Source organism: Microcaecilia unicolor, chromosome 7 (genome assembly GCF_901765095.1).
Source record: "Microcaecilia unicolor chromosome 7, aMicUni1.1, whole genome shotgun sequence".
Taxonomy (NCBI): Eukaryota; Metazoa; Chordata; class Amphibia; order Gymnophiona; family Siphonopidae; genus Microcaecilia; species Microcaecilia unicolor.
In genome coordinates, this window is record NC_044037.1 from 85,888,727 (window position 1) to 85,902,130 (window position 13,404).

Genomic DNA, 13,404 nt, shown 5'->3' on the forward strand with positions numbered 1-13,404 from the left:
TTTCAAAACTTTCAGAAGTCATAAATAATTTTCATAAGGACACCATAGTCACTCAGCTTTGTTAATGTGACGTTAGCCTTGGTTTGCTCAACAGAGTACCTCCGTTTCACTGCTTCTCCAAGAGAAAGTAAAGATAATCACTTGTTTAAATTATACTTTGAAAGATTTCTATCAGCAAATTTATAGCCAGTTTATTGAAAGAAGACTATTATTACTGTAAAATGGGGAAGGGATTTGGTTGGGAAGGAATATATAGTCTATTATATGATAAATATATAAAAAGGTGACCTGTAAATTTCAGTATACAATGGTTATATTGCAATTTTACTACTTCTTTTTTCTTTGAGTGTAATGGAACCTGTACTGTTATCACCAATACAAATTTTGTGCCCTAAATGAGAACAGCACATCACAGATTCAGTCCCATTGCCAGTGGCTTTTTGCTTTCTAAAACCGCAGGTTATCCCTGCGGTTGAAATTAATGGGCAAAGAAAGATTAATAATCAATCCCTCTCTCTCCTGCATTTTAACTGTTATTCACTAGTTCAGTATCCATTTTTGTGTTATCATTCCCATCATAATTAATTCCCTAATCTCTTATTTGTCCCTTTCGTCCATCTTGATTGCATTGTAAGCTCTGTCAACCAGGGACCGTCTCTTACATGTTTAGTGTACAGTGCTGCATATGTCTAGTAGCGATAAAGAAATGAAAAGTAGTAGTAGTTTTACTAAAGAGTGTTAAGCCCTTAACACTGCGTGAGAAGCTTTCTGTGGTAGTTTGCCTGTTTGTGCCCGTTAGCCAGCATGTTATCTATTTTTTGAAAATATTTTTTGGAGGGAGGTGTCATGGGCAGAGAGTGGGTGTTCCCACATTATCCAGCTAGTCCATTATGATTAATGTGCACTAACTGGATAACGCAGAGTTAGCATGGGAGAACTCAGCGAATTCTAAATAGGAGCCAGTAAGTGCTCCTATGTTAATTTTTTTGCAGGTACCTTGTACCAATGGGAACATTAGTGCACAACCTGCATATTAAAAAAAAGCCTTAAAAAAGTGCCGTTATAAATCTGGGCTGCAGGAAAGGCCCCACGGAGTGCACACACACGTTTACGCCTTTTTCAGAGCAGACGGAAATCTGTTGAGCTTATGTTACTTTAACACAAGCTGCCTTGTTTGTTTGTTTTTTAATTATTTATTTTTTCTTGCTACAACAGTTGTAAATACAGACAGCTATGTGAAATTGGGTGGGGGGGAGGATGTGAGGACGGGAAAAGGGGGTTTTGGGGGGAGGTATACGGGGAAGATGGGAATTTAGTTTTGCAACAAACACTAGTTGCTTGATACTATTTGCAGCTTTCTATAAGACTACCCCTAAAAGTATTTATGTTTAAATCTTGTTTGTTGAAGCAGAATAACAGCCAAACAATCAAAAAGAACAACAAATGAACAAAATCAAACCATAGAAAGACAGAATACAATATTTTTCCCCATCACCATCTTCCTCCCACCCCCACCAACTGCAGCTGGAACTAAGACCAGCAAAATGAACATCAATTAAGAATCCTGCTTCAAGCCGCTGGCTGCAAAGTGGCCCAGATATGCTGAAAGGCTTTCCCCCTTGATGAAGTCAAGTCTCAGATGCCTTGTCTTTCCATGGACAATAAAGAGATTATCCGACTCCTCCAGGCTGTATAGGTAGGCAGTAGGCACAGTTGGTTCATGCCAGTGCAAGATAGTTTGTTTACCCATCGAGACTGCTTGTTTAAGAAAAACCTGTCAAGCCTGCGGGAACCAGGCATGCCAACTGAAAAACAAAAGCTGTGAAGAAAGCAATAACCAGCATCCCCACTGCTGAAAAATGCTGGACCAAAACAAATGAGAATCCCAGGGCATAGACAAAACATGTGACCTAAATGTGCAGACTGATGACATTTCGGGCACTCTGAAGTAGAACAAAATACTGCCTTAAATGCCCTATTCGGAGCTATATCTAGTCTGAGCGTAAACTTGTAATTCCCTAAAAGTATTTATAATTGATTTGGTTAATTTAAATATTCTCTCACCAACAGTACTTCTGTAAAACCCTTCTGCAAGATCAGAATTTGTTGATGTTGTTTTTTTAATTGCATCAAACCAGAATCTAGAGAATAAGAGTTCTAGAGGTTATAGAGATCACAAGATAGATGTCTCTACTCCTGAAGTCCTAGGCATTGTAATATAACAATCTGCATCAATGACCTTCTAGAAAAAGCCAGGAAGCCATTATGTCAAATGCTTCTTTGTTCTTTTCAAGATTGTCTGTGCTTATTAAGTGGCTACAGGTCATGACAGATAAGCAGGGTCAGTTTTAGCAAATTGCGGGGCCCTGTGCAGACCAGTTCAGTGGGGCCACATACCCGCCACCCACCTGCACCCCCCCCTCCTGTGCACGCCACCATAAGCCATAATTTATAAGAGTTTAATAGGAGGTTTAGAGCTCTCGGAACCCCACCTTATCCCATACCTTGATGTGCATCCACCACATTTCATTAGACAGCAACAGACAGCAGCAGCAGCGAGGAGGCTCTGGGCTCAGCAACTGACGGGATATGGAAATTACTGCTGCTGCCTGATGCTTTTTACTGAAATGTTGGATGCACATTAAGGTACGGAGCAGGGAGGTGTTCCGAGACAGGAGGACACACATGCCAAAGATGTGGGGCCCCTAGGAGCGCGGGGCCCTATGCGACCGGCCCTGCAGATAAGTCAGCTTGGAACTGATCTTTCTGTTCTGATTCAGTGATTTCCTTAAGAAGGCGAGTGAGATGGGGGAAGACTCCTTTAAATCTAGCCTTCCCCAATGCCCTGAAGTCTTTCTTGCTTACTTGTTCAAGAGCAGATTCAAATCTTTTGCAAATAAGAGCCATTACTTTTTTTTTGGGGGGGGGGGAGGGGGTATGGCTTATTTTGCACAGTTCTTGGGATCCTGCAAGATTACTGTACTGCATTGCCCCATTACTTGGACATTTTCAAATCATATGCATATTCAACAATGTATTCTGTTTAGGTAGTGCTGCTGGATATCCACATTTATTGTATTTTTATTTAATTTAAAACATCTAAATTTGTTCAGATGTTTCAAGCTTCAAGTTAAGTAACTTGAAACATCTGTTTGAGCCACTTGGATATCTAATTTATATATTTAGGGGCTGAATATCACTATTTAGACATATAAAGTTAGATGGTCAAGTAATGCCACCCCAGAAAACCACAAATAGTCCATTTATTTTTAAAGAACTTATGCAGTCGCCCCACCCTCAGAGTCAAAATTCCACTAAATTGTTAGTTTTGATGGAACAGATATGGGCTTCCCTCTCATGCATTAGTGGTAACTAGCCTAGACTTATTCCACTTAAGCTAATCAAACTTCTCCTATACATCTAGAGGTCAATACTGAAAAACCCTGCCACTGTATAAATGAATGTTATTCATTTATCTTTAAGCTTTTTATTCAGCCAGCCTATAAGAGGAAATGCTCAGTATACTCCTAACAGCAGTCCTAACTTTAAACAGATAAGCTACTTGTGCAATTCACTGAAATGGATACATTTAGCTAGATAACAGCTATACCACTAAAACTGCTTTGATTGACTTTTTGATAGAAGTTTTATAAGCCAAGCAGAACAAAAATCAAACTATACCAATGCATCTAACAACATAAGGAAAGGGAAAGGGACTTGATATTTATTTATTTGGATTTATTTACCACCTTTTTGAAGGATATATACTGCCTTTCTGTGTTTACAATCAAAGTGGTTTGCATATTATATGCAGGTACTTATTTTGTACCTGGCCCAGAGTCACAAGGAGCTGCAGTGGGAATTGAACCCAGTTCCCCAGGATCAAAGTCCACTTCACTAACCACTATGCTATTCCCAGTGTGTTTTTTCTAGCAAAAAAGGTGCCAGTACTCAAATGCTAGGCCACCCCATAATACCCAGGTCCCCTGCAATCAGTCACAGAATCTATGACAAGACAGAATTGGTGTGTATAGCTGAGGTCTATCATTAAAACTTGGGTTCCATGGGTCAATTTTAGCAGACAATGGAAAAGGTGCCGGTAGTCAGTACCCCCAAGTACCCCCTCAAAAAAAAGCCCTGGCTATTCCTCCACTATCCCACTAAAACATAAGCTCCCCACTGCAGCTCAGATTCACTGTACGGGCTCTGTTTAGCACAACCTATAAAGTCCAAGATACCCACACTAACAGTTCTGGTTTGCTGTGTAGGCACCACTTAACTTCAGAAGTTTAAACTGAAGACTTGCTGACCCCTGTATCCACACTGCAGCCCTATATATTTGTTAGTGTCATTTAAACTCTGTATTCCTTCAAATAAAGGACTTCAACCTGCTTCCCACTGCAGCTCCTTTTAGCTACAACAGTCTGACTTAAAAAAAAAAAAAAAGCCCCTAAAGTTCTTTTGTGTCTACCTTGGTGACCATTCTCCCGGGAGATGCAAATTCCACATGTTCCTTCTCCTCCTCAATGACCACTCCATCTAGAGAAGCAAATTCCATTGGCTCCTCTCTCTGGGCAAGCAAACTCTTTCTCCCTCTAATGATCTCACTTATGCTGTTCATGACGCTGGAACCTCCACTCATCCAACTCTAAGGTTCCACCCAAGAGTACCACCAGTCCAGTTCTCAATACAAGATTCTAGTACGTGTAGTCCTATTACCTACTTTTGCTCATTCTGGGATGATTTTATTACATGCCTTACACATCCTGCTCTTTAGTAACCTGTTTCTCTGCTAGAACGAGGGGTTTCCCTCATCAGAGAATGTAAACACTAGGCAAGCTTCAATCTAATCTAAGAACAAAAGTAATATAGTAGATAACGGCATATAAAGACCCATATGGTCCATCCAGTCTGCCCAACAAGATAAACTCATAGCATACGGTATGATATGATACTACTTATGTGTATTTGATCTTGGTTTATCCTTGCCATTTTCAGGGCACAGACCTTAGAAGTCTGCCCGGCACTGCATCTACCATACAGAGACAGTGGGGAATTTCAGTACATGAGTTGTGGGACTGAATATATAGCTAGTTCATAACCCAGTAACTGAAAACCATTGCCAGCCATTGGCTCCAAGTACAAGGCTCAAACACCATGCCTAGTTGTTCAGAAAGCAGACCTACCTTCAAGAACCAAAGAAGGCAAAACAGCCAATAACCCTGTAATCAATGCAATGGAGCAACAAAAGAGCCAACATTCAAATGACAGATGTTGATACTTTACTTTTGTCGCCCCCTCCTGGGAAGATGGAGCGTAGTCTGGCCTTCTTGTTCTTCTCTTCTGGGGCCATGGGGAGTGGTTTGGAGACATGGTTCAGTGCCGAAGAATCTCGATTATTGCTGTTCATTCTCAGTGGAGGGGCTGGAGGTTTCTCTTCAATATCCACACTATCGGACATCTTTGGCAGCTCTCACAACCTCCTGCAAAGGAGAGATGACATAAGGGTGTCCTTAAGCAACATTTCTTATTTCTTAATGCAGGGCCCAGCTTATGCTGTCTAGATTCACCTGATAAAATAAAGAAAGGGTATTTAGTCTAGTTAAAGAAAGGTTGGGACCTTTGCATGAAATTTTTGAAAGATGCCAGAAGCAGAGATGAAGGACCATCCAAGAATCACTTTGGACACAAAAGATTGTAAAACTTTTGACAATCTGATGTGACAAAAATCAGGTTTAATAGGAGCCACAGCCAGATGTAACAAGGCTTTAGATTTGCTTTATAATATGAGAGCTTTGATTTCCCCATGGTGCACAGGAGCTCATGAATGAAAAGGTTAATCTTTTTGAAGTCAAACCATATTGGCAATGTAGGAAAAGGCCAGGAACATGAGAGCAATGTCACTCCTCTAAACCTAAATGTCACATTATCAAACAGAGCTGAGAACAAACCATCAATATGCAGAACCAGAATGGGAAGTGAAGTCCACCAGGCTTTCAAGTTACATTGAAAATGGACATTTTCTTATGATGAATTTGTGCCTATTAACTCCTACAGCAGTCATGGTTTATGAAAAAAGATTAGATTACAGTAAAGAGACCAGAAGCCCTACCTGTCCTGGCTCCTCTTGAAGCAATTCTTCTGCATATACCAAGCTATACACTATCCCCTTAATCCTATAAACTTGCATGCACAAATGTATGCTTAGCACCCAAATTTATGGGCACAATCTACAGAATAAAGTCAATTGCGTGCACAGCTTAATTTAATAATTGGCTGTGGCCAACTGTTGGCTTAAATTGATGCTAATTGACAATGCTTAGCAATTGCATGCCCAGCAGCCTTTAGTCACTATTCTAAAAGCTGGATGCACAAATTCTATTGCATGCAACTTCTAAGGGGTGTGGATATGGGTAGGGCATGCCAAGGAGTTACACACCAGGTTATAGAATACTAGGGGTTATGCACCTAACTGCCAATGGTTACATGCAAGCACTTATACCTAAAATAAGACATGAACCTGTGGGCTTACACTTGTATTTTATAATTGCAGTTCCGCACAGAACTGCTGCTATAGAGTTCATGCTAAGTACCCATCATCCTGGCACCTAAACTTTGGTGCTCTCTTGAATCTACCCCTACGAGGGCTGTTTTCTAACAGGGCACCCTGTAGGATTCTATTTTATATGGGAATGTGGATGCTTCCTTTCCATTCTAGAGAATACCAGCCTAAGAAGCTATACAGGCACTTGAAAGTTAGGTGCAAGCACTTATGCCGGCCAGACACACGAAGCTTACGGTAAGTTACACATGCAAATGTGAGCCCCACCCATGCATACACCCTACCTTGCATATGCATTATGCAAATTAAGCGGGTATCTGCAGAATAGCGCTTAAGCCATGTAGTGGATATATACATGTTAGCGTCTATTTGATAGAATTGCTCCCCAACGGGTTATTTTAGAAATGTGCAGAGGTACATAGCACAAACTAATGACAGCAAAAGTCTTTCAGGAGGTCTTGACACAATACAAATATAAACTACCTCCCATACATATACTATACCATGGACCTCAGCAGTGTCACTTACTGAACACAGCTTTCCAATCAGTAAGATTTACACACCTACCTTCTCATCAGTCCAACGGTGAAACTATTTTCAAATTTTATATTAAATTGTTGTAAGAATTTTTTTATGACTTAAATATATTATTTTCCTTTTCCAATTTCCAATCTTGATTACTCATCTGAGGATGAAGATCATAACGATCAGTCAGGGGATTACTTAATCCAACATAGACTATGTTTCGCCCTGGAACTGTTTCAAAGCATGATGAGAGAAGGCTGAGAAATGCCGATGCCGTTTAAAACGGGTATTTTAAGACTCTATAGGAAGGAGACAGTAGGGAGGGGATTGTTATTAATCCTCGTCTCTATTGTTGCAGGGGGTGTTCCTTGAAACAGCTCCAGGGCGAAACATAGTCTATGTTGGATTAAGTAATCCCCTGACTGATCGTTATGATCTTCACCCTCAGATGAGTATTTTGTAAAAAATTTATTTAAAATATTAATGAAGATTGGAAATTGGAAAAGAAAATAATATATTTAAGTCATAAAAAAAATTCTTACAACAATTTAATATAAAATTTGAAAAGATTCACCATTGGACCGATGAGGAGGTGGGTGTGTAAATCTTACTGACTGGAAAGCTGTGTTCAGTAAGTGACACTGTTGGTCCATGGTATACTATATATGTATGGGAGGTAGTTTATATTTGTCAGGTAAATAGCACACATATAATCTCCCCTGTGCAGGTATTGCTACATTTTCAAAACAAAAAGTATGCACCAGTGGCATAGCTACGTGGGGCCTGAGGGGGCCTGGGCCCCTGTAGATTTCAGTGGGGACCCCCCTCCCGGCGAACCCGCGCCCGCCGCCGCCTACCTTCCGTTTTGCTGGCGGGGGCCCCCACTCCCCGCCAGCCGACGTCCTCTCCCGTAGAACGCAGCGGCACTGGCAGAGAAAAGTCTTCTTCCTTGCATGCTGACGTCCTGCACGTTGTACGTGCAGGACGTCAGACTCAGAGAACAGAACTGTTCTCCGAGTCTGACGTCCTGCACAGAACTGTTCTCCGAGTCTGACGTCCTGCACGTACAACGTGCAGGACGTCAGCATGCAAGGAAGAAGACTTTTCTCTGCCAGACAGTGCCGCTGCATTCTACGGGAGAGGACGTCGGCTGGCGGGGAGTGGGGTCCCCCGCCAGCAAAACGGAAGGTAGGCGGCGGCGGGGGAGGGTTCGCGGCGGGAGGGGGATCGGCAGAGACGGGGGGGGGGGGGCGACAATGGCGGCGGGAGGGGGGGCTAAAATGTGCCCCTCCCCTCGAGCTGTGGACCCCCCTCTCACGCAAGTCTGGCTACGCCACTGGTATGCACATACTTCCAACTTTGGAAACCGCCCCAGGGAGTGTATGCACGTATATTTACAACTGGAGGCAGTTATTCCAGAGCATTTACATGGCTCGTCGCAGTAATTTTTTTTTTTTTTAAATAACTGGCAGGCTAAAATGTTATAGATCTAGCAGCAAAATTCGGCTAGTGAATACATAACTTATCCATCAAAGTGCTGACAGGTAAATTAGCAAGAGCAACTTTTAAATATATAACTGGCTAAACTTTAAGGGGAGATTCTATATAAGGCACCCAAAAAATCCATGTGGTAAATATTTCTGCATAAGCGTATCCTATAAGCGGTGCCTAGACTTAGGCACGATATGTAAAATATGCTTAACTGATATCCCAGCGCCTAAAACTGTGCCTCCATTTACACCACTGAAAACGGCGTGTAAATTCCTGCGCATAGATTTGCGCACACTGGGCTACATTCTATAACTACATGTGTAAATTTTGGAACGCCCACAACCGTGCCCCTTTTGAACTGCGCACATTAAAATTTAGGCGCAGTTCACTGCAGAATACGCTTAGCGAGTTGTGCGAGTAAATTCTAATTATTACCAATTAGTGCTTATTATTGATTGTTAAGTGCTGTTCTCAACGCTAATTAAGTTACATGCATTGTTACAGAATACGCCTGGATTTCAGCACAGATCTCTAGTGCTATATATAATCCGAGAGTAAAGGTGGATTTTCAAAGCTGGCACTTACACAAATAAAGGGCATTTCTATGTGGGGTGCCTGAAGTTACACATGCTTTGCGTACATAGATAGTATCCTAAGCGCTCTTACATAACAATGCACGTAAGTGCTATAGCTGTAGCAAGTGGGCACAGCGAGGGGCTCCCAGTTTCATGTGTAACTTACAGAATCCTTCAAGTTATGCATGTCCTTAGCATATTTACAGACCAAACGTTACGCCAGCCCTATGGCTGGTCTAACCGTTGGCACATAAATATTAAGAACGCCAATGGCAGCTTACACTTGTATTCTAACTGTATCTTGTAACTCGGATGATATGTGCTCACTGCATGGCATCGGGCCACTTGACAAGAGATTCACAGTTGCCCCCCATATTGCTGCTGAAAATACATATAAAAATGGAGTGGCCACCGTTTTAAGTTAAGGGCTTGCCCTGGCACATAGCTTACATAAGTATATAAGCATCGCCATACTGGGACGAATGTCCATCAAGACCAGTATCCTGTTTCCACCAGTGGTCAATCCAGGTCACAAGTACCTGGCAAAATCCCAAAAGAGTAAAACAGATTTTATATTGCTTATCCTGGAAATAAGCAATGGATTTTCCCAAGTTCATTTTAATAATGGCTTAGGGACTTTTCTTTTAGACCTTGCCCAAACCTTTTTAAAGTTTTTTAAGTTGGTGACTACTCTGGCGACTACCTTTATAATTTAGGTCAATGAAAGGATTGCAGAGCCTGAGGTGCAAAGCATGAAAATGGAGCTGCGTCCTCACAGATACCATCCAGTAGCAGGGAGCCTTTAACTCTGCCCCTCCAAACACCACCTACAGTTCGGAATTTTTTTGGATTCCGGCTATAAGTTTACAAGGCAGAATTATAAATAGTTAATATTTACAATAAATTTCATAAGATGTATTGATGTAATGGCAACATATGTTGCCTATGTCATGTGTTTATTTTCTTTTCTATATATGTAAGAATCTACACCATACTCCTGATAGATTTTGCTACACCTTTCCATAAGAAGGTGGTAACCAAAAGCCTAGATAGGCTACCATTGTGAAAAACCTTATATATATATATATAATGTCAAATGCATAAGGTGATAATGATCTGCAGCGCAGAGACTTCTGAAAATCCAAAGCAGAGGTGATCAGTACCTATAAGAGCATGGAAAAACACTATGTCAGGCAAGACACCTACGTAATATATCTTTATTTCTCCAAATACAGGACAGAGCTCCATCGAAACATCCTCCCAAGCAGCACTCATGTGGCAGGAGTGGTCCCTTTCTTTTTTGGGAGACTGCATGTCCAATTTGTGTACTTTTGCTTGAGGAGGAGTGACAGAACGCTCTTGTGGCAGGAAATGGATCAAACTGTTTAGACCAGCTGGCCAAGAAACACAGGGCTTGAATAGAACCTCAAGGGAGAGATAGATACATACAATACTGAAAGAAATCAATTCCACTAATCCTTATATAATAGAAACTGGGATAAAGCCAATTTTAATCAAATGATATATTTTTTTATTATGAGGAAATAAGGGCAGATTCAGGCTGCACAATTTCAGCCGAGCTAGATAGTGGTGAGAAACGCCAATGCTTTCGGCTCACTTAATTAGTTCTATACATCATTAACCTCCCAAAATGTTTTCTCTCTTCATTTTGTGATTTTTTTTTGTTTTTACAACTTCTTTTACTTTGACGGAAGTAATCCATTGTGAAAAGGTGTGAAAAGTAAGAAAGCACTGGCATCCCCAATGAAGAAATGACTGAAACAGGGTGCTTTGTTGGACGTTTTTGATAAGCAGTCGAGTGAAACGCCATAAGGTAAATTTATTTTATACTGCTTGAAAATTTCACTGGTGATTAGCATTTGGTGAGTATGATTGGCACTCACTTTGGACAGCAAAAAAGTTTTTGTCTGTAACAACAGAGAATCTTATATTAGTTAGACACTGGGGAGTCTATGGTTTTCAAGTAATATACTAGAAAATAAGTCAAAAGTTATAGTATAAAAAAAAAAAAATATATATATATATACATACATACTAGTAAAAAAGGCCCATTTCTGACACAAATGAAACAGGCGCTAGCAAGGTTTTCCTCGGAGTGTGTATGTTTGAGAGAGTGTGTGTGTGAGAGTGACTGCTTGAGAGTGACAGAGTGAATGTGCGAGTGTGTGTGTGTGATTGAGAGAGAGTGAGACTGGGTGCGAGTGTGCCTGTGAGAGAGAGAGAGTGTGTGTGTGTGAGAATGAGACTGGGTGCGAGTGTGTCTGTGAGAGAGAGAGAGTGTGTGTGTGTGAGAATGAGAGTGTGTGCCAGGGCCCCCCTCCCCTCCCAGGGTCGTCCCCTCCCCCCCTCCCTAAGACTTTCAGGGTCGTCCCCTCCCTCCCTCTGACTTTCAGGTTCCCCCCTTCCCTGCCTCCGACTTTCAGGGTCTCCCTCCCCTCCGACTTTCAGGGTCACCCCTCTGAGTTCAGGGTCCCTCCCTCCCAGTACAGTTGTTTTTTTTTTTTTTTTTACTAAAATTACTTTTAACAGCAGTATATTAACATCCAAAGACGGCACATCCCAGCTGTTCGACGACTCAGTGAAACTACCTGCTTCCTCTTTAATGCTGAGGTATTCTTAGACGCTGCGCTTCCACTCTAAACATTAAAACATAACCAACCACCAGCTTACGCCAACTCCTGGAAGGAAACGAAATGGCTCACATCTGAGAAAGACACCAACGCATCCTCCATTCAGGATCCCTTTCCGAACGAACCAGCACATCTCCGCCCAAGCAGGTTGAAGAAAAGGGGAGACGGGGTCAGTGTGTTCGTCGGGGGGGGGGGGGGGGGGGGGGGGTGAGCGTCGGTGACCTTGGGGGGCGTGGCGGCGAGGGCGGCAGGGGCGTGGCCTCGTGCTGCTGTCGTGCGGTTGGTCAGTGCTGCGTGTGACGTCAGCCTGATCTACGGAGCCTAGCCAACTCCGAAGAAAGCCACGGACACAGGCAGCAAGAATAGAACGTTGGAGGTGAGAATTATTATATGGGATATATATCACAAAATGAGGAAAGAAAACTTTTTGGGAGGTTAATGATGTACAGACCTAACTGAGTCGAAAGCATCGGCGTTTCTCACTGACATCTAAATTGTACAGCCTATTTTGAATCTTCCCTTATTTACTCATAATAAAAATATATCCTTTGATTAAAATTGGCTTTATCCCAGTTTCTATTATATAAGGATTAGCAGGACAAGAAACACAGGGAGCAGGCCAAGAGCTCAGTGTGTTGGCAAGAGGAAATGGGATTTTCTGGGTAAGCTAGGACAGCGGTAAAGCAAGAATGTGAAGACACCAATCAAGAAGCACATTTTATAGCCCACAAACACCAAAGTTCAGCCATATAACCCTACAGCTTGCAGAGTACAAAGAATATTTGTGATATCTACGAACCCAAAATGACAAAGTTTAACCATTCGGCGTTTATGAACGTTCCATGTATCTTGAGTCTTTTCATTTATATTGTTTTACAGTACTTAGAGGCATATTTTTCAAAGCACTCTGACTTACAAAGTCCATCGTTTTCATGTACCACTTGAACTGTTATCATATATGCAGCTTACAGAGTTTCATGATACTAGAAGAATCTTGGGCCATAAGAAGCTCTGACTTAATTTCAACTACTGAGCAAGCCCCAGATTTCCCGGTGGGCCAACCAGATGGAATGCAATCCAAGAGAGGCTATTTCTGGTAATGGCTGCTTTAATCCAAAGGCAGAGAAGCCACAACCCCCCATGTCCTTCAGGCACAGCAGATGGCTTTAAGTGACTAAGGGCAGCTCATCAGTCTGGGTTGGCCACATGGAATGCATGGACTGTCTAAACTCAGGTGGTCTTACCACATAGGTCTTGGAAAAATAAGTACATATATGCTAGCATAGAAGGAAGCTACAGTTGGAGCAGTAATATCTCTTACAGGCATGTGCTCACACTTAAGTGCCATCTCTGTGGGTGCTTCAGCACCACCCATTATTGAGCAAATGCCTTCACTTCATCCAAGGAAGGATAATCTGTGATGGGATCAGCACCGATAATCATTCTAAAAAGTTGGCTATGTACCCACACATGTGTGGTATCTAGGCCAGACTGGTCTGAAGGATTTGTGCAGGGGAGGCTGCACAGACAACCAAACCTCCTAGTCTATAGGCTATAGAACTGAAAGGGTAATTCTACAACAAGGCACCTAGGATAAGAG

The 13,404-nt window shown here is 42.0% G+C and overlaps 1 protein-coding gene across 3 annotated transcripts in view; it reads right to left on the reverse strand.

Moving 5' to 3' along the window:
* LOC115474606 (serine/threonine-protein kinase PAK 3) overlaps positions 1-13,404 on the reverse strand; it is a 173,698-nt gene that overhangs the window by 94,245 nt on the left and 66,049 nt on the right. For all 3 annotated transcript variants that reach the window (XM_030210139.1, XM_030210138.1, XM_030210140.1), the window contains exon 3: positions 5,287-5,483. In XM_030210139.1, the coding sequence (XP_030065999.1) occupies positions 5,287-5,461 (175 nt within the window). In that variant the 5' untranslated portion in view covers positions 5,462-5,483. The remainder of the gene's footprint in view (positions 1-5,286; positions 5,484-13,404) is intronic.